At 36.2% G+C, this 24,696-nt stretch overlaps 1 protein-coding gene and 1 long non-coding RNA gene across 3 annotated transcripts in view; one reads left to right on the forward strand and one right to left on the reverse strand.

The window, feature by feature from the left end:
- Positions 1-24,696, forward strand: part of WASHC3 (WASH complex subunit 3) — a 45,098-nt gene that overhangs the window by 14,185 nt on the left and 6,217 nt on the right. For both annotated transcript variants that reach the window (XM_037160347.2, XM_037160346.2), the window contains exon 6: positions 18,268-18,332. In XM_037160347.2, the coding sequence (XP_037016242.1) occupies positions 18,268-18,332 (65 nt within the window). The remainder of the gene's footprint in view (positions 1-18,267; positions 18,333-24,696) is intronic.
- The window catches only part of LOC128626845 (uncharacterized), a 36,342-nt gene that overhangs the window by 946 nt on the left and 10,700 nt on the right, over positions 1-24,696 (reverse strand). The window contains exon 2 of the long non-coding RNA XR_008390945.1: positions 10,389-10,467. This is a non-coding gene — a long non-coding RNA (uncharacterized LOC128626845). The remainder of the gene's footprint in view (positions 1-10,388; positions 10,468-24,696) is intronic.

Consider the following 24,696-nt stretch of genomic DNA (forward strand, 5'->3'; position numbering starts at 1 on the left):
TAGTATATGGCAACCAGAAAGAGTGGCTTCACTCATTTAGAAGCTGCAGTGTTGACAGTGGGAGGAGAGAGTGTCAAAGCAGTGGGCTTGTCGCTTCCAGAACTCTGTCATTGGTCAAAACCCGGGACTCTGTCTAATCTGTAGAAAAAACTGAACCGGACTTTGGGACGAGAATATACCAGGTTCTTTTATTGTAAGAATAAAGCAGAGATGGTTTGGTATGAATCATGATAAATAAGTTTTTAAAACTAGAACCCAGGAAAGCTTGAGCTGAGCTTAAAATATGAGCCGTTAAAAACTGTGTTTGACTCTTTCAAACAAAAGAAGGGTTTCAGAGTGACTCTGGAAGCCTTTTGGTTTAGTCTCTTCTTGTATAATGCATGTAAAGTATGAAATAGGAGCATCGACTTCTATACAAATGCCTGGACATCTTTGATAAAAGATGGTATCTCAGGATAACTGTTACATTCTTAATGCATTTATTACTTCTGATTTTACAAAAATTTTTAAACTCTTATTTTTCTTTTCTGTTTAAATCCACTGTCCATTTATTCCACAAATATTTATTAAACACTTCGAGGTGCTATAGTAGGTATCACCTATATCTATTTAGACAGCTAAAGTTTCCAGACACCACTTAAAATTATTTTTATTAATTACTTAGACTGATTCCATTGTATTTCAGAATTACATATATCATATGTGTGTATAAATATAAATATATATATATATATTTAAACTACTCCTTAAATATCCATTCTTCTATTCGTATGGCTTTCTATCTCACTAGGAGTAAAAATCAAATTCCTTCACAGGCCCCTGAGATCCTGTACAATTTAGCTCTCCCCTGCTCCCTTTTTGATCTTTTATCTTTGCTTATTCAGCTCAGCTCTGCTAGCCTTCTTGACGTCCCTTGAGTAAATAAATGGACAGTCTCCTCTCTCGGGGCCTTTGTGTCAGCTGTTCTCTCTGCCTCAGACACTTCCCAGGTATCTTCGTGGTGTACACCTTCACTTCCTTCAGATCTTTACTCGTGTATTGCCTTCTCTCTGGCCTCATTCCTTTAACCCCTGCCTGCTTCACTGTGTTCATGTAACCTTCCAATAATATGTGAAATGCTACTAGTCCTACATACCATGTTTGTATACCTCCCTCCGCTGGAATATAAACTCTGATGGTGGAGGGTTATTCAGGGACTGCACCGTTCCCAGTTCCTGGAACAATACCTGACACGTAAGTGTTTACCAGTGAATGAACATGCCTATATTTTTCTCTACACAATTTTACCTTTCGCTGGGTTTTGGTGTAAATTTTTCTCTTTTACACTAACTCAGTGGTTTTTTGTCAAATACAAGTTCCTGGTCCCTACTCTACTAAATTAAAATCTCTGATGTTGGGACTTCGAGCTAGAGTACAAATATTTCTTTTAAATTCTGATTAGGAAGTGCTTAAAAATATTTCAACTTATATTAAACATCATTAAAAACTTTTATTTAGAAACATTTAAGAAAGAATAAGTAATTATTAATTTTTAAAGAAATCCTATAGAAGTACTTCAGCTTCAGCCCATTCTTTCTGCTTGGTATCCTGAGTATGAGCAGGGGCTTAGTTTCTTCTGCCTCAGCCTTTTCTTGTTTTTAGCCCAATTTTCCTGTTTTCAGTCCTTTACCTCCCCTCTGCTTTGTTACGGGTACTTCTAATTCCTCAGTGTTTCCAGGGTCCTGGAGGTACTGCTGCTTTGTGGCGTGTCCCTCTTCAGGCACAGAGACTTGGCTTGTCTGTGCTAAGTCATCAGTCGTTCTTTTATCTGCCTTTAATTTCCATGTTATTGTGGTTCATATATGCCTCTTAGTCATTCAAATTGGAGTTTGGGCCTTACTGTTCAGAGGTAGTTTTAAGGGGAGCAACATCTTTACACTGCCATCTTAAAACTGCAGGTTCATCCAAGTTAAATTTAATTTTATTGTTTTTAGTTTACTGTGCCAGCCTGGATCCCAGAACCTTATTACCCAACGTTTGTTTCCTACCACTGCCTGTCCTGAATTCCGTTCTTCGTACCAAACCACAAGTTCTTCCCGATATAAGCTCCATGCTTTTCCACCGCTGAATCTGAATTCCCTTTCTCTTAATTACTGCGTGCCCAGATTCTACTCCTCTAACATGTTCCTGTGAACACTTCCTCCCAATCATCACAAATTCTGAACCCACCATGACATAAAACTAAGGTAATATCTCTTATCATTGACCTTTCTAACCGTGTTATCTATATTTTTTATGAAACATACAGCTTCATACCCTATCCAGTGATTATTTACACATATTTTTCTCCTCTATTTGATTTCCCCAAAGGAAGTCATGAGAGGAAAAACTAGATCTTGATTCATCTTTGTATTCACTCACTTTGACACTTGCCCATAAAGGTGCTCAATTAGTATTTACTGAATAAACTATTTTACCCTGATTTTAACTCTCCCTTCATGTCACCTGAAAATAGATGGAAATGCTCCCATTTCTTCTAGTTACTGATCTAAAATGTTTTGTAGAACCAAACCAAGAATAGACCAGGTAGTGGACTTTCTCACCATTGACATGAATCCGCCAGTCATTATCTGATTGAGACGTCTATAAATCCAATGTATCTCCTGTTTCCTACGGATATCGTGAGTGACTGAAAATGTCCAACCACAGGTGTAGGCTACATGTTTGACAATGTCCTTGTCTTTCCTGGGTATGGTCACTACCAGAGTTCCTGTCACTTCTGCATCATCATTCAGCTCTCTTTGTTCAAATGTAAGTATGAACTAGTTAAATCAGTTCCCCTCAGTGCTTCCTTTATCTGTTAGGAAAGGTACAATTTTCAGCATATAGAAGTTTATCTGATGCTCCTATTTGGGAAAAATTAAGCTGCCATTACATCATGTTTGTATTTTAATTATTGCACTTGTTTGCAACATGTTACAGAAACTCATCTGGATGCTGCATCTGGTCAGGTCACCAAAAAGAATGCTTCATCTGATACGATTGCCTTTTTTTTAGCTTCACTTAGGGGTTCCTTTATTCCACATTCAAAAATTTCCATATAGCTGGATATGTACTGATTTATAGGTATTTTTCTCCTTCCATAGTAAAACGTTGTAAGACATGCCTTTCAAATGCCAGTTCCCACTCATTAATTTCTTCCATGTGTTAATGATTCTTGAGATTTACTTACTTTGAAATTTCATGTTTGCTCTATACAAATAAACACACACTTTTATTTTAGGCCACTGCACTTGTTCTCTCTTTTTTTTTTTTTACATCTCTCTTAATTTCCTGCTAGTTCTTTTCACTGATATTTTTTTTCTCTTGTCATTGAGGACTTTTAAAATTAATTTTTTATTGAGGTAACGTTGGGTAATAACATTATATAAATTTCAAGTATACAACATTATCATTCAGTATCTATACTCGATTTTGTGCTTACCCTCAAAGTCTAGTTTCCATCCTTTACCATATATTCTTTTCCCTTCCCCCACAGCCCTTGCCTCTGGATAGCACCTTTCTTTGGTCTGTATCTCTGGGTTTATTTTTGTTGTGTTAGTTCATCTCACTTTTTTGTTATGTATCCCACATATAAGAGAAACCAAAGGGTTTTTGTTCTTTTTGTCTTCATCTAATTTATGTCACTTAGCATAATACCCTCAAGATCTTTCCATGTTGTCACAAATGACAATATTTCCTTTTTTATGGCTGCGTAGTATTTCATTGTATATGTACCACATCTTTATTTAGCCATCTATTGATAGACACTTAGCTTGTTTCTGTATGTTGGCTATTGTAAGTACTGCTGCATTGAACATAGGAGAACATACATATTTTCAAATTTGTGTTTTCATAGTCTTCTGGATAAGTACCCAGAAAAGGAATTCTAGATCATATTCTTAATTTTTTGCAGAACTTCCATATTATTTTTCATAGTGGCCGTACCAGTTTACAGTCTCATCAACAATGTATGACGGTTCCCTTTCTCAGCATCTTCTCCAACACTTCAATCTTGTCTTTTTGATAATCATTCTAACAGCTATGGGGTCATCATTGGCTTTATATTTTTTTATTTGCATTTCCCTAATAATTAGTGACGTTGAACATATTTTCATGTGCCTATTGGTCATATGTCTATTTTCCTTGGGAAAATGTCTATTCATATTTTATGCCCCAAGGACTTTTTCTCCCCTTTGATTTCAGTTAAAAGCCCCTTGATCGTACCTGTGGGTTTTGCTAAACATAATCTTTTGGTTCTTCTAACCCATTTAGCACTTTTCCAGGAGTATAATCATTTTAGCGTCGTAAGTCATCACCAGAAATACTGTTCTTCTGCAGCATCTGCATAGCTGGTAGCATTCCTGTATCCATATCTTCACGGAACGGTAGCGCTAACCGGAAGCACTGATGAGAGTATCACCCTGTTCTAGAAAGTACCTCACAGAAGAGTCATTAGAGACCCATTACAGTCTGTATCATTGAATCCTTCGATTGCTGCCATTGACGAGGGAAAAATCTAGATAGTTTTGTATCTCTGCACTTCAGGATGGTGAAGTGTCTTCCTGTTTTCTGTATTAGTCTTCTAATCAGATGTTCATTCTGCTAAGGCAATTCTGTTCCTTGAGTGTGACTGAGAACAAACAGTGTTCAAAGGGAGATAGGAGGAAAGAAAAACAAATACAAACACTTTCTGTAAGGATGAACCTAATCCCAGTTAATTCTAGAGGGTAGCTTAATTATAAATTGCCTTCACAATGCTGGAAAGTGTTCCATTTTCCCAATAACATACAGATTTTTATTAAAATACCCAATTTTTCTTTACCTCAGAAGATGTCTAAAGTTTTTATAGCTTATTCACTACTCAAAATTTGGTTTTAGTTATTAATGTAGAGAAAGACCAATATCAGCATAATTCATCAAATTAGTTGTACTTTGTTTATTGGTATAGTCTTGAGTAGTTGATCAATCACCCATTGTACACATTACTACATGTTACCAAAGCTGAATTCTAGGAGCCTACTTTCTGGATAGGGGATTGCTTTTATTAGCAAAAAGGAAGCTAGCGTGTTCTTAAAAACAAACAAAAAACTGTCTTCCTGAAAAAAATTACTATACACCAAGGTTTTAAAAATCTAAGATCCCCCCGAATATTTCTATACCCTCAAAAGAGAATTAACAGTGTCAGAAGTCCTTCTAGCTCCTAAAGATAATAATAGGATTTCTTTCATTTGTTCATTGTCTTTATATTTTTATCATTTGAAAATGAGTTGTTCCATAACCAGATTCTTACTTCTGTAATTCCACTTAAGCTGAGTTTATCTTTTTCCAAAATGTAATATTCTTTCCTTCAGCATCTTAATATTTACCAGGCCCTCAACCCTCTTGCGATCACTTCTCTTGCTTCCTTTCCAAATTATTGTTTAAGAACCCATCTTATTTTCTCTAGTAAGATAGAGAGTAGACAAATGTTTCTCAGGCCATTTTAATGTTTCTGTTAATATAAGTTCGCTGACCACCCATGTAGTGATCACCCACTTCAGATAGGAAGACATATAGGAGATCCTACAAATTACAAATACAGATTTTTTTAAAAACTTTTAGTCTTCTTAAGTATCAGTGAACTATAATCTTTTTGGGGGTTTTTTCCTAAGCTGCCACAAAAACTGCCTTTTCTTGGATCTGGCTGTTTCCTGGAATGTACTGCTTTTATATTTGCTTTGCTTCACTGTCACATAACCTGCAAATCAGTTTTAGAACCTCGGTAGTTAAAACTGCTTAAAATATAAACTCCTTTGACTATAAGCCAGCAGAATTTTTCAAATGTCACAAGTACCAGTTTGCAGAGAAATAAGCAGCGCCTTGTTTTTTGGTCTCCATACCTTTTCCTATCTGCTCCTGGATCACTACCCTCAGGGAGATACAAGAAGGATTACAGTTCCAGAAAGGAGCTGTTTCTGTAGGACATCTGAATGCCTAAGAGTACACCCAGATCTTTCCTCTGTATTTCTGGGATGCAACATGACACAGTTTCTAAGCTGTGTCATACTATCCTGTGTGACCATGTTCGGGTCATGTCACCTTTTAAGGCTTCAGTTTCATTACACGTAAAACGAAGTCTGAAGCTCTCTCTAGATTTATGATCTATTTAATTGATCCCCAGATTTGGATCTCATTATTAATGAATGTTCCTGGAACACCTGCTGGCATTTTCTGATTTTTTTTTTCCTTTTTAAGCAATTTTACATGAGATTTTTCAGTGAGTAATACTGTTGTGTTCCAAATGTGGCAGATAATTGATTCTGATTTAATGTTTGTTGTCACAGTAGTGCAGCACAAGCCTTTACTAAATCACATATTGCTTTTATAACTTAACTGGAATTGTGTATGTAGATCACTTTTCCAACAGTTCCCCCCCCCTTTTACTGGCAGAGCTTGGTGAATCCTTTGCCAGTAATAAATTGTGCATTGGGAAAGTCCGACTTCTACATTAAGAAGCTAATGACTTGGATTTTTTGTAACCAAATTTGCCAAAACAGTCTCTTCGGACCCTTGGACTTTCTTAAAGCTCTGTTTTCTTTGGCTGGCTTACAGTGTGAACTGAATGCTCTCCTTGGTTCTGGTGCTTCTGGTGCATCTGTTGCCAGCAGTGGATATTGGCCTGGGAATGTGACTTCCATTTCCTAAGGACAAAGAGTCTCCAACTGATTATTAAAGATGTTCACCAAAAAGTTGTATACCTTGGACCTTGTAAAACTAATCAAGCATGAAGTAGAGTGCACTTTAGAGAAGGTGTAGTTTTTGTAAAAGTAAGAAGGCATTTAAAACCTTATTTGAGATAGGACCCCAGTGTGACTTTCCGTGGTCTGGAGAGCCCCAGGGTAAGTTCCTTATCACTGATCAATAGTATGGTCAAAAGTGATTCACTTATAGTCATAGCTGTGGCAAACACTGGTATGGATTTAGTTTGACAACCGTATATCATTTCTTTTTGTACTGCTTTTGTAAAATTCCATAGGTATAATAATATATGTTGTGTTTCCTTTATAATACCATAGATTTACTAATCAATACCAAAGTTAGTATTGTTTGAGTACATGTAGGTTTGGGTGTGGCAGACAACATTTTGTGGTATTTCACACTGAAGATAAAACCATGTATAAAATGATTGCTTTCCCACACACAGGAATGCAGATAAAGAAAATAATGCAAGTGAACACTTGTTTAATTAATTGCATAATTTAGCCAACTCTGAAAATTGAAAATGGAAAATGTTTTCTTCTTCCTATCAACTAAATGGTTGGCCAGGTGCTTTTGATCACAGCTAAATGAAAGAAGCAAAGCTTAGCGTGATGATATACTATATCAGTAGTGTTTGAGTTGGGTCAAATGGAATTCAAGTGACCACAGTTAACCTCTTTTTTCAACATTCTGTCTTATATCAAATGCAAGGAAGATTAGAGAGGAGAGATTTCTCCTATGGCAGAAAACTGTGACACTTAGCCACTACTGGGAGCTACCTATGTTTTGCCATGGCCTGAGTGTCTAGAGAAGAATCTAGAAACAGGTGACTTTTCTAGTATTCTTGGCAAAGAATTACCAAAGTTACTTATCTCTGCTAAAGATAGTGAACTAGCTTCTAAGGAAACCATGTGTGATTTTTCAATATTCTGGTTGCCTTTTGAATTCCCAGGTTGCTTGAAACTTTGGGAGCTCAGAACCAGTCATACTGTGTACACATTCAGTGTTGACAGACATTGCTCTCAAGTGATGTACTTGCCCTTCTGCTTATTCTTTGCTGTTTTATTTTTCTTATGTTTGTTAGTTCGAGACCAGTACACAGTGATACTGCTAAGTTCAGGTTTTAATTCCTGATGTATGACGAAGTTAGTACACTGAAGGGAAGACATGTGGTAGTCAGGTACTATTATGTTAAGATGGTTGTCAGTGTCCATTTGGTAGTAATGTATGCACCTGCCTTCCTACCACGGTTACCATAATCATACAGCTCATAATATTTAATACTGATAGCATAGCTTTCATTGTAGTTATGCTCAGGTGGCAGTTAATTACAGTGGAAGGTTTGATTTGTGAATAACCTGTTTCCAGGAACTAATTATTCAACCATAACCTATTTATTTATGGTGCTTATAGTGTCTGGGAAAATATATTTTGAACTGTGAACTTGACTCAGGAGGGTTTGGAATTCTCAATCTTGTTGAAGAATTGTCACATACCCATGATACTATACATAGAGAACCCTAAAGATTCCACCAAAAAGCTACTAGAAGTGATAAATTCAGTGAAGTAGCAGGATACAAAATGAATATCCAGAAACCAGTTGCACTTTTATACACCAATAATTATCAGAAAGGGAAACTACGAAAACAATTCAATTCATAATTGCTTCAAAAAGAATAAAATACCTAGGAATAAATTCAAGCAAGGATGTAAAGACCTTGTACTCAAAAAATTATAAGACACTGAAGAAAGAAATTGAGGAAGATAAAATAAGTGAAAGCATATACCATGTTCATGGATAGGAAGAATTAACATCATTAAAATGTCCATACCACTTAAGGCAATCTATAGATTCTGTGCAATTCCTGTCAAGATAACAGTGGCATATTTCACAGAACTAGAACAAGTATTCCAGAAATTTATATAGAACCACAGAAGGCCCCAAATAACAACAGCAATCTTGAAAAAGTTCGAACAAGATTGGCACAATCATGCTACCTGATATTAAACTATACTGCAAAGCCATAGTAATCAAAATAGCGAGGTACCAGCATAAAAACTGACACATAAATGAATGGAACAAAATAGAGAGCCCAGAAATAAACCCACACCCTTAAAGTTTATTTACATTTGACAAGGGATACAAAAATATAACATGGGGTAAAACTAGTCTATTCAATAAATGGTGTTGGGAATATTGGACAAGCTATGTCCAAACAAATGAAATGAGACCACCTTCCTACACCATGCATGCAAATAAACTCAAAATGGATTAAAGACTTAAATATTAGACTTGAAACTATAAAAATCCCAGAAGAAAACATCGGCAGTAAAATCTTGGACACTTCCCACAGAAATATTTTTTCTGATATATCTCCTCATGCAAGGGAAACAAAAAAATGAACAAATGGGGCTACATTGAACTAAAAAGTTTTTGCACAGCAAAAGAAAACATCAACAAAATGAAAAGACACCCTGCTGAATGGGAGGACATATTTGCTGATACATCTGATAAGGGCTTAATATACAAAATTTGCAAAGAATTTATAAAACTCAACACCAAAAAAAAATCCCCCAAACAATCCAATTAAACAATGGACCAAGGACCTCAATAGACACTTTTCCAAAGAGGACATACAGATGGCCAATAAATATATGAAATGATGCTCAATGAGATATCAATGAGCTAACACCTTACACCTGTCAAAATGGCTATCATCAATATAGCAGCAAACAAGTATTGGCGAGGAATGTGGAAAAAAGGGAACTCTTGTGCGCTCTTGGTGGGAATGCAGATTGGTGCAGCCACTATGGAAAGCAGTATGGAGTTACCTCAAAAAGCTAAAAATGGAACTGCCTTATGACCCAGTGTTTCCACTTCTGGGAATTTATCCAGAGAAACCCAACACACTCATTTGAAAAAATATATGCACCCCTATGTTCATTGCAGTGTTAGTTACACTGGCCAAGATTTGAAGCAGCCCAGGTGTCCATCAGTAGATGAGTGGATAAAAAAGCTGTGGTACATTTACACAATGGAATACTGCTCAGCCATAAAGAAGAAAGGAAGTCTTACCCTTAGTGACAGCATGGATGGACCTGGATAGTATTGTGCTAAATGAAATAAGCCAGTCAGAGAAAGACAAGTACTATGTGACTTCACTCATGTGAATCTAATGAACAAAATAAACTAACAAACAAAATAGAGACTGTATATACATAGACAAAATAGAGACTATATACATAGAGTACCGACTGATAGCTGTCAAAGGGGAAGGTGGGGTGCAGGTCTGGGTGAAAAGGTGAAGGGATTAAGCAGAAAAAACAGAATGTAAGAAATATCTTCATAGACAGAGACAACAGTATGGTGGTTATCAGAGGGAAAGAGTGGTGTGGGTGATAGGAGAGGGTATAGCAAGGATCAGTGGTCATGGAAGGAGACTTAACTTGGGGGGATGAACACAATACAATATAAAAGAGAGGACCCCCAAAACAAAATTTATGTATTAAAAATTGTGTATTTATTTATTCTTATGTTTAAACTTTAATCACCTTCAAAGTACTCTCCATATGATGCAATACACCTATCAAGACTTTTGTCCACTACTCAAAACAGTTTTTGAACTCACTGATTTTGATGCTTTTGACTTTTTTTGTTTCACCTCTTCCACATCAGCAGAACATTTCCCTTTGAGGACTTTTTTCATCCTGGAAAACAACAAAGAAAAGTCACTTGGAATGGATCCAGATCTGGTGAATGGGAAGGGTGGGGCCATGGGGGTCATGCTATTTTTGGTCAAAAACTGCTGAATACTCAGCACTGTGTGGGCAGGTGCACTTGTGAATCACCTTCATGAAATAGGCAAACACGTTGAAAGAGTCTTCAAATTCACTGAAGCCAAATGCAGCCTCTCACAACAGTGCCAACTGGTACACTGACACAGATGGGTTCTTAGAACACTCACCTAGCAGGGGAAGCCTGTACTTCATGGGGCTCACCCTGCAAAGATAATTCTTTTGGGGGGCCCCCCTTGTAGAGATGATGTATTGTAGAATTGTATAACTGAAAGCTATATAATTTTATTAACCAGTGTCATCCCAATAAATTCAATAAAAAAGAAAAAGAACTGTCACATGCCAACAAAATGGTACACACACAAATGTCAAGTCTTCATTTGAGTCGTAGAAGGATATTTGGTTACTGTGCACTTGAATTGTATGTCTTTAAATAATGTCAGATAATTAAAATTACTTTAAATTTGAATATACTTTTTTGCTCTTATGTTTGAAGAGAATACATTTGTTCAGGAATATATTCTCTATGTTATATTTTTATGTCAGTGACATATTTAAAATAATAGAGATAATGTATGACAGCTTCTATGAAACAGACCTTTTCAAGCAAAACATGTAGTTCTTTATTTCAGCTTATTTATTTTGCTAAATATCTGTAACATTTACTTCATTTGTTTTAAATTCATGGTGACACCATACCTCTGTTATCTTTCTCCACAAAAGAAAGAAAAGGAAGGAATATAAACAAGCAGGCAAACACAGAGGAAGGAACTGTTAGAGGGTGAGCTTAAGGTAGTTTTAAATTTCATAGGAATTTCCTTTAAATTATATATAAAATGGGAAACAACAAAAACAGGGGCATTTAGCAGAAAAATGTATTTGATTCTGGACTTGAGTTTTTCATTCCAACTCCTTTAAAGAACTCCTCAGCCCTTTAGAAGTTGTGACAGACGGAACATTACTGTTTAGGTTCATAAGGAAGCTTTTGAAGATACACACTGACAATGAGTTATACTTTGCTGAAATGTGTGGTATGAATCTTTTACTCTTCTCCAACTTTGATTTCTCAGTGCCGTTCTTTCTTTCTTACTGACTACCTCTGCCTCATTTATATAAGTTCGTCACATAGAAGTTTTCCAAATTGGTGAGGAAGTAATAGTAACGTAAATTAAATAGTTGCTTACTTCCGTTTACTCCTTTCAGAAATATTGTGAATCTTACCTTGAATATAAATTTGTCTAAGATTGTGATTAATAAATGGAAGAAAATGTAAAGACCAGAGTTGCAAATGAGCTATCGTAAGGAAGTGGACTCACTTCAGGTGGGAAAGACGTGTCTTAGAGGTTTTAGAGCCTGTCAGCTGGAGGAGGGCCTTTAGCGCCAACTTTGGACAAGGGTCTCAGCTGGTGTAGGCATTCAGTGTGGGGCGGACACTTTGTGCCTTGACTTAACTACAGCCATGTGAGATGGCAACAACGTACTTCATTTGTGGGTCAATTTATTGGTTATTTTACAATTTGGAGAAAATGCTAATATGTTTACTGTATGCTTTTAAAAGAAAATAGATTTTAAAATATTTTATTGGTAAAACTGAATGAGAATTATATATTCCTCTACTTGAAGATACCTACATTGTTTTGTACTTATCTTAATACTGCAATTTAAATAAATATTTCCCGACGTAAGTACAGCTCACCAGAGCTTTCATAGTATAATAATACAGCATCTCAACTTTCCTTACTCTTTTTCTAGTCCAGGTTCACAAATGACTTTTATTCAGGTAGTTGGGTAGACACTACGCTCATGACACAATAATATCAGATTCAGGGCCCTTCACTGTGGTTCTGTGGCCACACGGAATGCCTGATTCTGGCCGTCTCTCCTTGAATACGTACCTGTGGATCTCTAAGGTCATTGTATGAGTGATTCATAATGCCTCAGTTCACACTCATTACCACCTTTGAAAAATTTGTTTGAAAACGAATTATTTGTTCAAACGAAAATATGTTTGAAAACTAAGAATTCCATTCTTTTATTGCTGTATTTGGAGATATTTCTGTAAATCCTCTTGAATAGGTACATAGCGTAATGAGTTTCCAAAACCTTGATTAAGAGACAGTCTGAACTTACTACACTTTTAAGTCAAATAGTGGATTCCAAAATGACTTGCCATAAAAATTCTTTTAAAATTTGTATTCCTTAAAGTAAATGTGCAATTAAATTTATAAAATTCTAATCAATGCATGTTTTTAAGAACAAATATCATTTGAGTGAAATGAGACTTAGCAAAGCTACGATGCCGCTGAAGTTCTCGTACTGGAGTTAGCGCATAACTGGGACTATCAAAGCAAGTCTTTAAATTTTAGATGTTTTATATTATAGGGGAGGGAAATGGGTCTTCCAAAGCACCCATTACTCTGAGACTTAAAAACAAACTTGAATAGCTACAAAATGCAAAGAACACACTATGCACTCTTGGTCATTGACTTATTTTGACTTAGTTGTTGACTAAGAGTGCATATTTATCATGTTACAAGAATATCTAGAGGAAAAAAGCAATCACTGGGGAAATTGATGCAGCTATATTTTAAGTCTCATAATAATAGACCCCTAACTTCTTGAAGTAATTTTTAATGGTTTTCTTGATAGGCATTTAGGTTAACCTCCTTGGTTCCCATGCCAAAAAGGCACAGGTGGATCTGCTAACATGTATTCATTTTATGAATAAGTAACAGTAACCGCCTTACCAACCTCCTGGGGGCTCTGGTCCTGGCTGGTATAATTTTGTCTATTTTATCACATGATTTGTTCCCTCATCTTTAAAGATCCCTGATGCAGTCAGTGAAGAATACTTTCTCCCTATGAAACTCTTAGCTTCTGTTGAAACAGTCATTGACAAAAGAGTAATTTGCTGTAGCTCCATAGAAACCACTGTGAAACAGTACCAGTCAAGATTTGTGAGCTTCTTTCGTGTCTACATATATGATTGCAAATTAATGACCCTTTGAGGCAGCAGTATCAGAGATAATATTAGAGCCTATCATTTTCTATATCTGTACTCATTAGAAATAAAGTTTTCCTTTTTTAGATGGCCATATTTGTTCTACAGTGATGAAGAGATTTATTTAAATTAATTGTGTATCCCTTCACAGAAAGCTTCTAGAAGGAGAAAAGATTATTAAACATACACTTGCTTTTGTGTCACAGTTTGTTCGATAAACATGTATCTATTGTATAGAATATTTTATCTGAAAATTTTTCCTAAACATAACACCCTACTAATCTGTTTTATAAAATGCAGTATAAATATTTTAAAGAGAGCATTATTGACTATCAGAAGGCAAAGACATGATTGGATCCACTTTACTAAGTTAAAATTTAAGTTAAAAAGGCTATCAGAGGACTGCCTGCCTTTTTTTCAACTCATAGCCTATTTTCAACTCCTATGCATTCCATCTCCCTGAAAATAAAAAAGGCATTCTAGCCACCTACCAACTCAGTAAGTATTTATGTTGACCTGGTAGGGAAAAAACTTTATAAACTTCCTATTTTCCATCTTTCAGAACTGAACTGTTGTGATTCAAGCTCATGAACTAAGAGGAAAAACTCAAATAGGAGTTTTTGTTATTTTAAAAAAGGAAAACCATCTCTATTAGATTAAAAAGGGTTTTCCTCCTTCTAATTTAAAACTGTAGGAAAATTTCAACATGGTTTATAAAGGAATTTAGTAGCTTGGATTTCATTAACACAATAACAAATAAATGTAAATATTGGCAGTCCTAAATAACCTTCAGTTTTTGTGATGGGAGAACCTAGTATTTAACTATCAGTGTTGCCATCATAATTTCATTACTGTAGCTTCTTTGCACAAATTCTCCAGTGACGCACATCAGACATGGTTTTTTGGAACATCAGACTTATGGCTGCCTTCTCTCTTCTTCATTACTTATGTTGGACAAACTGCCATTCCACTCGCCAAAAATAACCCCACAGTTCAGAAGGCTTCAGTTCTCAGGTCTCTCGTGTCCTCCTTAGACCACCAATAGCCTTGTTTCTTGGAGATCAGAAATCGGACACCTCTTTTTGATGTTTAACAAACCAGAGTGTTCCTTAACCTCTGAGGATGGATACAGCAAAACAACAAATGTTCTAAGCAACGTCACCAGAAACAGAAAATCTGTTTGGAATGCATCCTTTGTAACAGACCAAATTATTTTTGTATCAAACTTTATATTTGTATTAAGCCGATAAAAGTCAAGTCTCTAATGGGGTAAGATATTATAAATTACGTGTATTTTCTTTTATCTATATCTGTACAAAACCTACTGAAGAGTTTTTAAGTCTTTGTTTTTAAACACCTATCCCATCTTCAAGACTCACCTCAGGGAATCCTTTGCTAGGTCTACCATTGCCCGTAATGCAAGTTTCCGTTATAAGTTTCATGGTTGTATTGTGATCACATGTTTAACCCATCTATTAGACTGTACTCCCTGAGGCCAGGGGCTGATTATATCTTTATTTTCTCAGCATAAAGCACTGTGCTGCCATAGTGATGTTAAACATTGAGGTGTGTGGGATTTTTGTATCAGAATTCTACTGCTAACCACAGTAAGTCGACTCCTAACCACTCTGTCAGAACCCTGAGACAGAATAGTAACATCCTCAGACCACGGAACAGACAACTGCAAAAGAAAGCAGGGAACCTTAACTGGGCTGATGCCCAGAAAATTCAGGGTAGGCCTCTGAGAAAGTGGACTGGGGTATCAGAGCTCCTAAGGGGCCTCTTCTGTACCTTAGGGTCAAACCCGAGTGTCACAACTAGCTAGTGACCTGGGAGGACCATACAACAGCAATGGAAAGAGCATGCAACATCAGTAGGTCGGTGTGATCTTTGGCTCAGCTCACCCCTTCTACCACGTGAAATAAAGAGATAAGAGGGAGAGGGTCCCAACGGTGTGTGCAGCCTTTTAAAGCACAGTGACCCACCCCGACTGGTATGGCTCAGTGGATTGAGCACCAGCCAGTGAATCAAAAGGTCACTGGTTCGATTCCTGGTCAGGGCACATGCCCTGGTTGCAGGCCGAGTCCCCAGTTGGGGGTCTGTGAGTGGCAATAGATTAATGTTTCTCTCACACATCGATGGTTTTCTCTTTCCCTCTCCCTTCCATCTCTCTAAAAATAAATAAAAATGAAATCTTTTAAAAATATGTAGCACAGTGACCTGACTCACTTTTGAAAAGTGATATAATCAAAGTCCTCAAATATAACTCATCAAATTAGTGTTTCCTCATCTTTTGGGATGATGTAAAGAGGAGGCATTGACAAATGCACTTGATCACATCTTCTCCCTTTAGAACTTTGTGAGTTTTCAATAAATGTTTATCAAATCAGTTCCCTTTTCAAGTAAATTTATATTTATTTCTGACATAGCCTTTCTTATTATTTTGATGTTATCCTAAACTTTGAAATTCACATATTCTCAATGTTTTTATGACTATACACTTCTAAAATTATCATTACTTGGTGTTTATATCGATGTAGGGAAGATGTATAATATAGTCTCAGCAGTTTTTGAATTCTATTTGACCTTTCTGCATGGAATTAGACAATTTGCTTATAAAAAACATTGACAAAGCTATATTTCAGATTAGAAAGCTCTGAAACCTTTATTTGAAAAGAAGTTCATTAAGTATTGTTTAAGTTATCAGTATTTTCTTTAGGTGGTAGAAGAGTAAGAATATAATACCCGGCTGCTTCTATACAGTACAGTTACCATGTTTTGCCATGTATAATGCACACTTTTGTGCCCAAATTTTTTAGGGAAAAATAACAGTGTGCATTATACATGGATATCATGATGCATACCATGGGCACAATCCCTGTGTAATGCACAGGTAAATGTGGGTGCACATTATACACAGCAAAATATGGTAGTAATAGATAAGTGCAAATATTTGATTTGGACCGGGTAACATCGATTCCATTAAAGTCAATTAAGATGTGCACCTCGTTAGATTATTGACCTGCTAATTCACATACTAATATAAAAATAAAATAAGAGCTATTTTCAATAATAAGCCCTCTGAAAGGTCTTGTTTTAGGTGGTGTGTGGAGACATAAAGGAGGTGGTTTTTAGCATCCATTTCTTAAATTTTTTTCCAGTTTCATTGAGAAGTAAATGAAATGTATCACTGTATAAGTTTAAGGTGTACAGCATGATGGTTTGATTTACACGTACTGTGAAATGATCACCACCGTGCGGTAGGTTTAGTTAACATGTATCATCTCATATAGATACAGTAAAAAGAAAAAATGTATCCTTGTGGTGAGAATGCTTAGGATCTACTTTCCTATATTTCAAAAGCAATGTTAAATTCAGTCCTCACGTTGTAGGTTACATCTCTAGTACTTATGGTATGATTTTTGTAAATGGGAAGTTTCTACGTCTTGACAACTTTTCTCCAATTTTCATACCACCTCTGATAACCATAAATCTATGAGTTCGATATGATTTGCTTTGCTTTAATTTCATGTATAAGTTAGATGATACTGTATATGTCTTATTTTGACTTATTTCCTTAGCATAAATGCCTTCAAGACCTATCTATATTGTTGCACATGGTGGGATTTTCTCATTTTTCGTGGCTGAATATCTATATCTATATAGATATAACATCTATAAATTTATATCTATAAATATATACATATGCCATCTTTATCCATTCATCCATCAAGGGACACTTAGATTGTCTCCATGTCTCGGCTATTATAAATAACGTATCTGTTCAAGTTCATGTTTTCGTTTCTTTTCTCAGAAGTGGAATTACTGGATCATATGATAGTTCTATTTTTAATTTTTTGAGGGCTTACATACTGTTTCCCGTAGTGGCTACACCAATTTATGATTTCACCAGCAGTGCACAAGGCTTCCCTTTTCTCCACATCTGCTTTGGCATTTGTTATCTCTTGTCTTTTTGTTGATGACCATTCTAAAAGGTGCTAGATGATGCCTCATTGTGGTTTCAATTTGTATTTCCCTGATGACTAGTGAGGGTGAGCATCTTTCATGTAACTGTGGACCATTTAAATGTCTTCTTTGGAAAAATGTCTGTCAGATCCTTAGCCCATTTTTTAATTGGATTATTTGTTTTCTTGTTATTGAGCTATACACGTTTCTTCTACAATATATTTTGAATATTAACCCCTTATCAGATTTATGATTTACAAATATTTTTCCACCCTGTAAGGTTTTCTTTCACTTTGTTGGTGGCTTCTTTTGCTGTGCAGAGCCTTGTAAGATTAATGTAGTCCCACCTGTTTGCTTTTTATTCCATTGCTTGTGCTTTAGCTGTGCTTTCTGTAAAATCATTACCAAGAACCATGTCAAGAGGCTTTTTCACATGTTTTCGCTAGGAGTTTCATGGTTTCATGGCTTACATTTTAGTCTTAAATCCATTTCAAGGTAATGTTTGTGACGAAAGATGAGGTCTAGTTTTCTTCTTTTACATGTGAATAGTCAGTACTTTCCCAGCACTATTTATTGAAGAAACTGTCTTTATTGAGTAGTCTTGGCTCCTCTGTCAAGTATTAGTCAACCATGTATGCTTGGGTTTTATTTTGAGGCTCTCATTTCTGTTCCATCGATTTATTTTTCTGTTTCTATGGAGGCATTTTTAATAATTGAATTATTATATTGTGGTTTTTTTTGCTTAGGGTGTTCCATTGATGGCAATAAGAAACAAAATGATATCAGAAGGACTAGACCCAAATCTTCTTGAGTAAGTAATTTGTCAAGATGTTGAATTTATCAATTATATTAAAAAGATTTCAAAAACACTATTTTTCCTGTATAGTGTTTTAAAGTTGAGTGAATCACCTTCATAAGTAATGTCTCTGCTATGTTACAAAAATGAAACAAAAAAAAATTAAAATCTGTCCTATGCTACTAAAACCAGTCTTTGTACATTTAAGGGAAGGTGCGATAGACCAGTGATGAATAAATCCAAAAGAGATTGAATATTTTTAACTTTATTTGTATTGTTGACCCTATCGCAGTTGTCCTCATTTTCCCCCCTTTGCCCAGTCCTCCTAGCCCTCAGGCCATAAAAGATGGAATTTGGTGGCAGTTTTGTTGCGCAGCAGTAGTATCCTCAAAAAGCAGGGTTTTTTTGTCTTTCCTTTTTTTTTAATTATCTACCAGATTTTTGTTTAATACCTTAGTATACAGGAAATGTCCTCCACCAAGATCAAAGTTGAGCTAGAATAAGAAATAAGTAGGGCACAGTCTCTCTAGATCTACATGAATGGTTATTATGGACACCTAGATATCAGTTTTTATGGGTTTTATAAAATATTTTTTAGAAGTGTTGAAAACTTATGGCTCAGAAATTTGACAGTAATTTATTCCATCCAAGCAAACCTGCCTACAAAGCTCATCTTGGATAAATATGTATCATAACAGACTATTCAGAGCTCGTCTGTTTTGCAAGTATCTAGATACTTGTAAGAGTCTTTCCACTCTGGGATCTTAGTTCACCCCAGTGCATTGAGCTGTGTTATCCAGGCATTCACTTTCTACTAGCAGTATACTACTTCAGAATTTTTCTTGGCTCTCAGCCCTTCAAGAAAATGTGTACATTTTAGAGGTGAAACGCCATTAGAACAGTCTTTTTCTCATATCTTCTAAAATATGAAATCTAAGAACTTTTTAAAAGGCTGCAAGAACAGATTTCCAACACGTATCTACATTTAGTATTGGAGGTATATCCAAGGAGCAGACAGTTAAAGTGCAGTGGCGCAGGTTGGAGATTTAAACTAAAGCATCTCCAGGATATTAGGCATTTGTTCTGGAAGTTCCTTCTGACGCAAAACTTCAAATGGAGATGGACTGTGACATGTAGTTTAATGTGAGTTGAACATGTGGGTCCAATCCATTTTGGTACCACTTGTAATAATGTATGTTATAACTATATTTAACCTTGACCGTGACCTCTTTTTTGCTTCTGGAAATACACAGTAGACCTCTATAGTAACAAAGCTAAAAGGTCCTTTAAAATGCTGCTTTTTTTCTCTAGAGAAAAAGTAACAAATGGAAAACTAACAGTCCTATAAGAATCAACATATTCTGGATGTACAATTCCTTTACCACCTATTGGCTTCATTTTATCCCTTGCCCAAACTAAACCTACTTCATAATCCTTTACTTAACCAACTACCCTCACTGGCAACTTGAAAGTCTTCCTTGATTGTGCCCTCTTCTCTACCCCCTACTACATCATTGTCTCATTAAAATCCTTTATATCTGACCACATGCCTCCATACTCATTGCTGTTTAGTTCAAACTCTCACCTCTTCTCACCTGAATTATTATAATAGCTCCTGATTGGTTTCCTCTTCTCTTTTACTGTGTCACTAAAGCCTGAGTGTTTCTGTTCATACTTCATTCTTGCTTCAAATCTTTTTGACTCTTCACTACCTTCAGCATGTAGTCCGACATACAGAATTGCATTGAAATGCTTTTCTCATCAAGACCAGATTGTCTCTCAAGCTTCTTTTCTTGCCACTCTCCCATAACCACCTCTCTTGTGCAGCTTGACAAACTAGGGCATCTTCTCTGAATGTATCATTTTCCTATACCCTTCTGGTGCCTTTGAATGTTTGCTTTCTTCTGCATGGAACTTCCTTCCCCCATCTTACTGGCTTGGCTAATTTCATATTCTTCAAGACTTCATTTAGGTGCCCTTACCCTGAGAAGTCCATGGTGACTTCTGAGGGGAGAACTCCCCAGACCTTCCCCGCCCCCCCATCCTTCCTTGATATATCTCACTTAGCAAGTTGAAGGGTATGTCATTGTCTGTAAATGTTAAGAAACATTTGGTTCCAAGGTGGTGCCAAGTTTTAGGGTAGAATTCCAGTAACAGCAAAAACATCGTCTTACACGAACACTGCTCCTCAACCACAGCCTGGAGCCGGAATTCTGACCCATTACATTACCTCATGAGCCCAGGCCATTGGTCACAAGGGGCACTGGTTGGAATTGGGGTGACTCACCGTAACCAATCAGCACTGCTACCAGCAGACCAGCTCCAACGACATTTAGCTAGATATGATGGGTGGAATGAACTGCCTTGTTAAAAAGGAATTCTGGCACTTCAGGGACCATGTTTACTTAAAAGTTAAGGAGCTGCACTTTGGAGGAAAGGTCTCAGCTGATGAAGGAGAAGAAAATGTGCCACCCAAGCAAAGAGTGTACTTTTATTTAGAATCTTAGGTACATGTTAAGCCTCAGCCAAGAACTTTCAGTAAAAGATTGTTCTGTTTTCTTTTTTCTTTTAAAGTATAAACTACTTTTTTATTAGTCTTAACTACCAAGACAGACTCATAACTTTTAGAAAAAATAGTCTAAATCTATCTGCGCTGAGCAAAGAGCAAAGCGGAGGCTAATATAGAAATAAATACTGATCAGAAAATACATTGTAATTTGATTACATAAAATGTTAGTAGCTAAGAGTATACAGTTTTAAACTAAAACAGTTTACATACTAAAGAAGAAGAGAACCTGGCTCTTTTCCTAAAAAAAATGACTGTCATTGAATTTTAGGAAGTCTGTGAAATTGGAGAAAATGCTTAATAATAACCAAATAAATAGTATTTGTTTGCTACTTCTAAGTAATTACTTTTTTTAAGTCCAAGTTTTTTAAAATAGTTCTGTATAACCAAGAATTCTGTTTAGCTTATAAAAATTAGTTTTCAATTCCACTGAAATAAAAAAATATATGTGAGAGAGTACCTTTGTAACCATTATACTCAAAAGAGTTTAAAGGAAAAGAAAATGGAAAATTTTAATCTGTTTTACTTTTGTATTCAGAAATACAGAAGAAATGAAGTACACCTTATAAATTCTATCAATCAGTGCTTAGATTTTCTTACCAGGGGAAAGAAAAAGTTTCTTTCATATCCTTTTCTGTATTTAGATTTACATCCCAGAACTAAGATTACTATGATTACACAGTAATTAATATTTTTAGTATAGGATGCAGACAGAGATTAGCCTCTGGACTTCCCCATCAGCAAGAGATGAAATCCATAATGGTTAAGGCACAGGCTAAGGCATATTTTAGAAATGATCAGCTTGCTTAGGTTCAGATTCTGCCCTGCGACTTTCTAGCTAAATGACCTTGGACTAATTACCTAATTTCTCTCTGCATCAGTTTCCTTATCAGTAAAATGGGAAATTTTTAATGATGAGGAAGAGTTCATCCATCATAGAATTGTTCGGATTAAGAAAAAAATAAGCACTTAGCACAGTTCTGGACAAGCAGTAAATGTTCAGTAAATGTCAGTGGTGGTTTAGAAATGGTTTAATGGAAGAAGATGCCCCAAGTTCTAAACAATTGGGTTTACCAGGCTTTTGGATCAAAACTGGTTTATGATCCTGTGGTTGTAGGTAACCACTGTGTTTTCAACAAAGACATATTTAACATACACAGAGTAGTTATCCTTCTGAATTATATTGTTTTCTTAAACTGAAAAAGTCTGTATTTTAAATGTTGTAGTAATGAATAGACTTTTGAAATTGAAATTCAACTAGTCATATCCAATATTAATAGAAGGGGAGTTTGCAGCATATTGATTTGGCTAAAGGAAGCATATAATTGAGTTCAAGTTACTGTGCAGACTGAACAGAACCAGCTCAGTTTGACAGATACCTCCAGCATTTGCCCTGGAGGTATCTATTCAAAAGCTTTATTCCTTTCCCCCAGACTTTGGAATCCCCCAGACCAATCTTACGGTTTTCAGAAATGAAAGTAAATACCTCAGCCTGCTTGTTACTGAGACAAGAGGCAATTCATTACTGTTAACTAAAGGGATAATGAAAAGCAAGAAAACTTTCTGTTAATTATATTCAAGTCCTGTCCAACAGACTTCCCTTCTCTGTAAGGGAATTCCTTATCTGCCACTGACCTTTGCCTCCTGCTAGCAGCAGCGCAAGGGATCAAAGGTTGGGTTTGGGCTGACTGAGGATAAAATAGCCTCAGTTCCCCAACTGGACAATTCTAAAGGTAGGTTTTGTGTTGGTCCCATCGTTTTAGTTCTGACTGAGCTGAGTTCCCATTCAATTTACTTGCCAATCCTTACCCATTGGCAGGCATACTTGCTAAAAAATAGAGTACAGGAAAAAATGTCAGAAACGTGATTGGTTCAGTGTTGAAGACCTTGATCTCAAGAGAGAGAGACAAAAATATCAAAAAGGTGGTGTTAAAAAGCAGTTGTGGTCTGCCTATGGCTAAACTTCAGCTGTAAAACAAATCATGGGAATGCAGTGTATAGCATGGCGATTATAGTTAATAATACTCTAGGTATAGTTGAAAGTTGCTAAGAGAGATAGTTCTTAAAAATTCTCATAACAAGGAAAAATCTTTTGAAGCTATATATGGTGATGGATATCAACTAGGCTTATTGTGTGATCATTCTGCAGTATATGCAAATAAAACATGTTCTATGTCTAAAACTAATACAATATTATGTCAATTTATCTCAAATTTAAAAAATGAATAAAGGTAGACAATAATAAGTATTGGCAAGGATATGAAGAAACTGGAACACTTGTGTGTGTGTAAATGATACAGCCACTATGGGAAACTGTATGGCAGTTCCTCAGAAAAGTTCATCCTAGGGCTACCGTGCAATTCCGCAATCCTGCTTCTGGGCATCTACCTTCAAAAAGTGAAAGCAAGGACTCAGACATGTGCAGGCGGGGGGCAGGTAAAAATGGGTTTGCAGTTGTGAGTATGCAAAACATAGAATTTATTCTTGTGTTATTACTAATTTTTGTATTATTTTCCGTATGAACAACTATAAGCCTACTTTTGTGGCACGCTGTAGTTGAACATTCTTGTTCATGGCGGCATTATTCACAGTAGCCCAAAGGTGGAAACAACCCAGATACCCATCTACCGATGAATGATTAAACCAAATATAACATATGCCCACAGTGAGCCATTATTTAGCATTAAAAAGGAAGGAAATTCTGATATGTGCTATATAACATGGATGAACTTAGAAGGCCATCATTATAAGAAATGAAATAAACCAGTCACAAAATGACAAGTACTCTATGATTCCACTTACAATAGTCAAATTCAAAGACAGAAAGTAGAATAGTGGTTGCCAAAGGCTGGGGAGAAAGGGAGGCTGGAGAGTTATTGTTTAATGGGTATAGAGTTTCAGTTTTGCAAGATGGAAAGAGTTCTGGAGATGGTGGTGATGATTACATCACAATGTAAATGTAAAATAAATGACTACTTGAGAATTCCAAACTTAGTTGTGCAATTTCGGTGAAAACTTGTATTTTATATAACTTTTCCCCATCCTTCACATGTTACTCCTGCCAAAAATGACCTAGTCTCATCTGCTCCTCTACCGCAGTGTGCCTCATGCTCTAGTTTCCGAATGTGCAGCCTCATACCCTCCCCATGTTTTCTCCTTTACCCAGTATCCCACCCCCGCTTATTCCCACATTTGTTGTTTCTAGCAAACTCCTACTCACATCCCAAACCCCTTCACAAGTGTCCATCTACTTGCCTGTTTTAATGACTATATTAACTTTTTATTTTGGTTTATTATAGCACAGCCATGCAAAGTTGAAGCTTAACCATTCTCCAATTTCCTTATAGTGCCTAGTGAATCTTTGAGACACTGTTTTTACCAACTCATACTTTTATATTTATTTTCTGAAGATAAAACATATAAGTGAAAATATTCAACATATATGAACAATCTTCACCAGTAGAACATTTCTATATTGCCTGTGTTTCTTTATAACCATTCCTGAACACTCTTCCATTATAAAATTTCTCCCTGCATCTTTCCTGAACATGAAGATTTTCCTCTTCTTTCCACTGCTAGCTTTTCTTTCTCTGTAGTTCAGGACACTTGGAGGCTGCATGGGTTTAGCCCTGGTTATGCCAGCCTCCCCAGATCGCATCTCTGTCTATAGTCGGATCTCCATGGTAATGAGAACCATAAAGTGCTGAAGTAGCACACTGTGTAAGGACTGGCAGGAAAAGGCAGTGCCACGGCCCGTACAGGAATAGTACTTAATCCCCATGGTGCCGGAGACGCCAGAGAGACGAAAGCTGT

This window comes from Artibeus jamaicensis, unplaced genomic scaffold, assembly GCF_021234435.1.
Source record: "Artibeus jamaicensis isolate MK-2021 breed Jamaican fruit bat unplaced genomic scaffold, CSHL_Jam_final contig_233, whole genome shotgun sequence".
In the NCBI taxonomy this organism is placed as follows: Eukaryota; Metazoa; Chordata; class Mammalia; order Chiroptera; family Phyllostomidae; genus Artibeus; species Artibeus jamaicensis.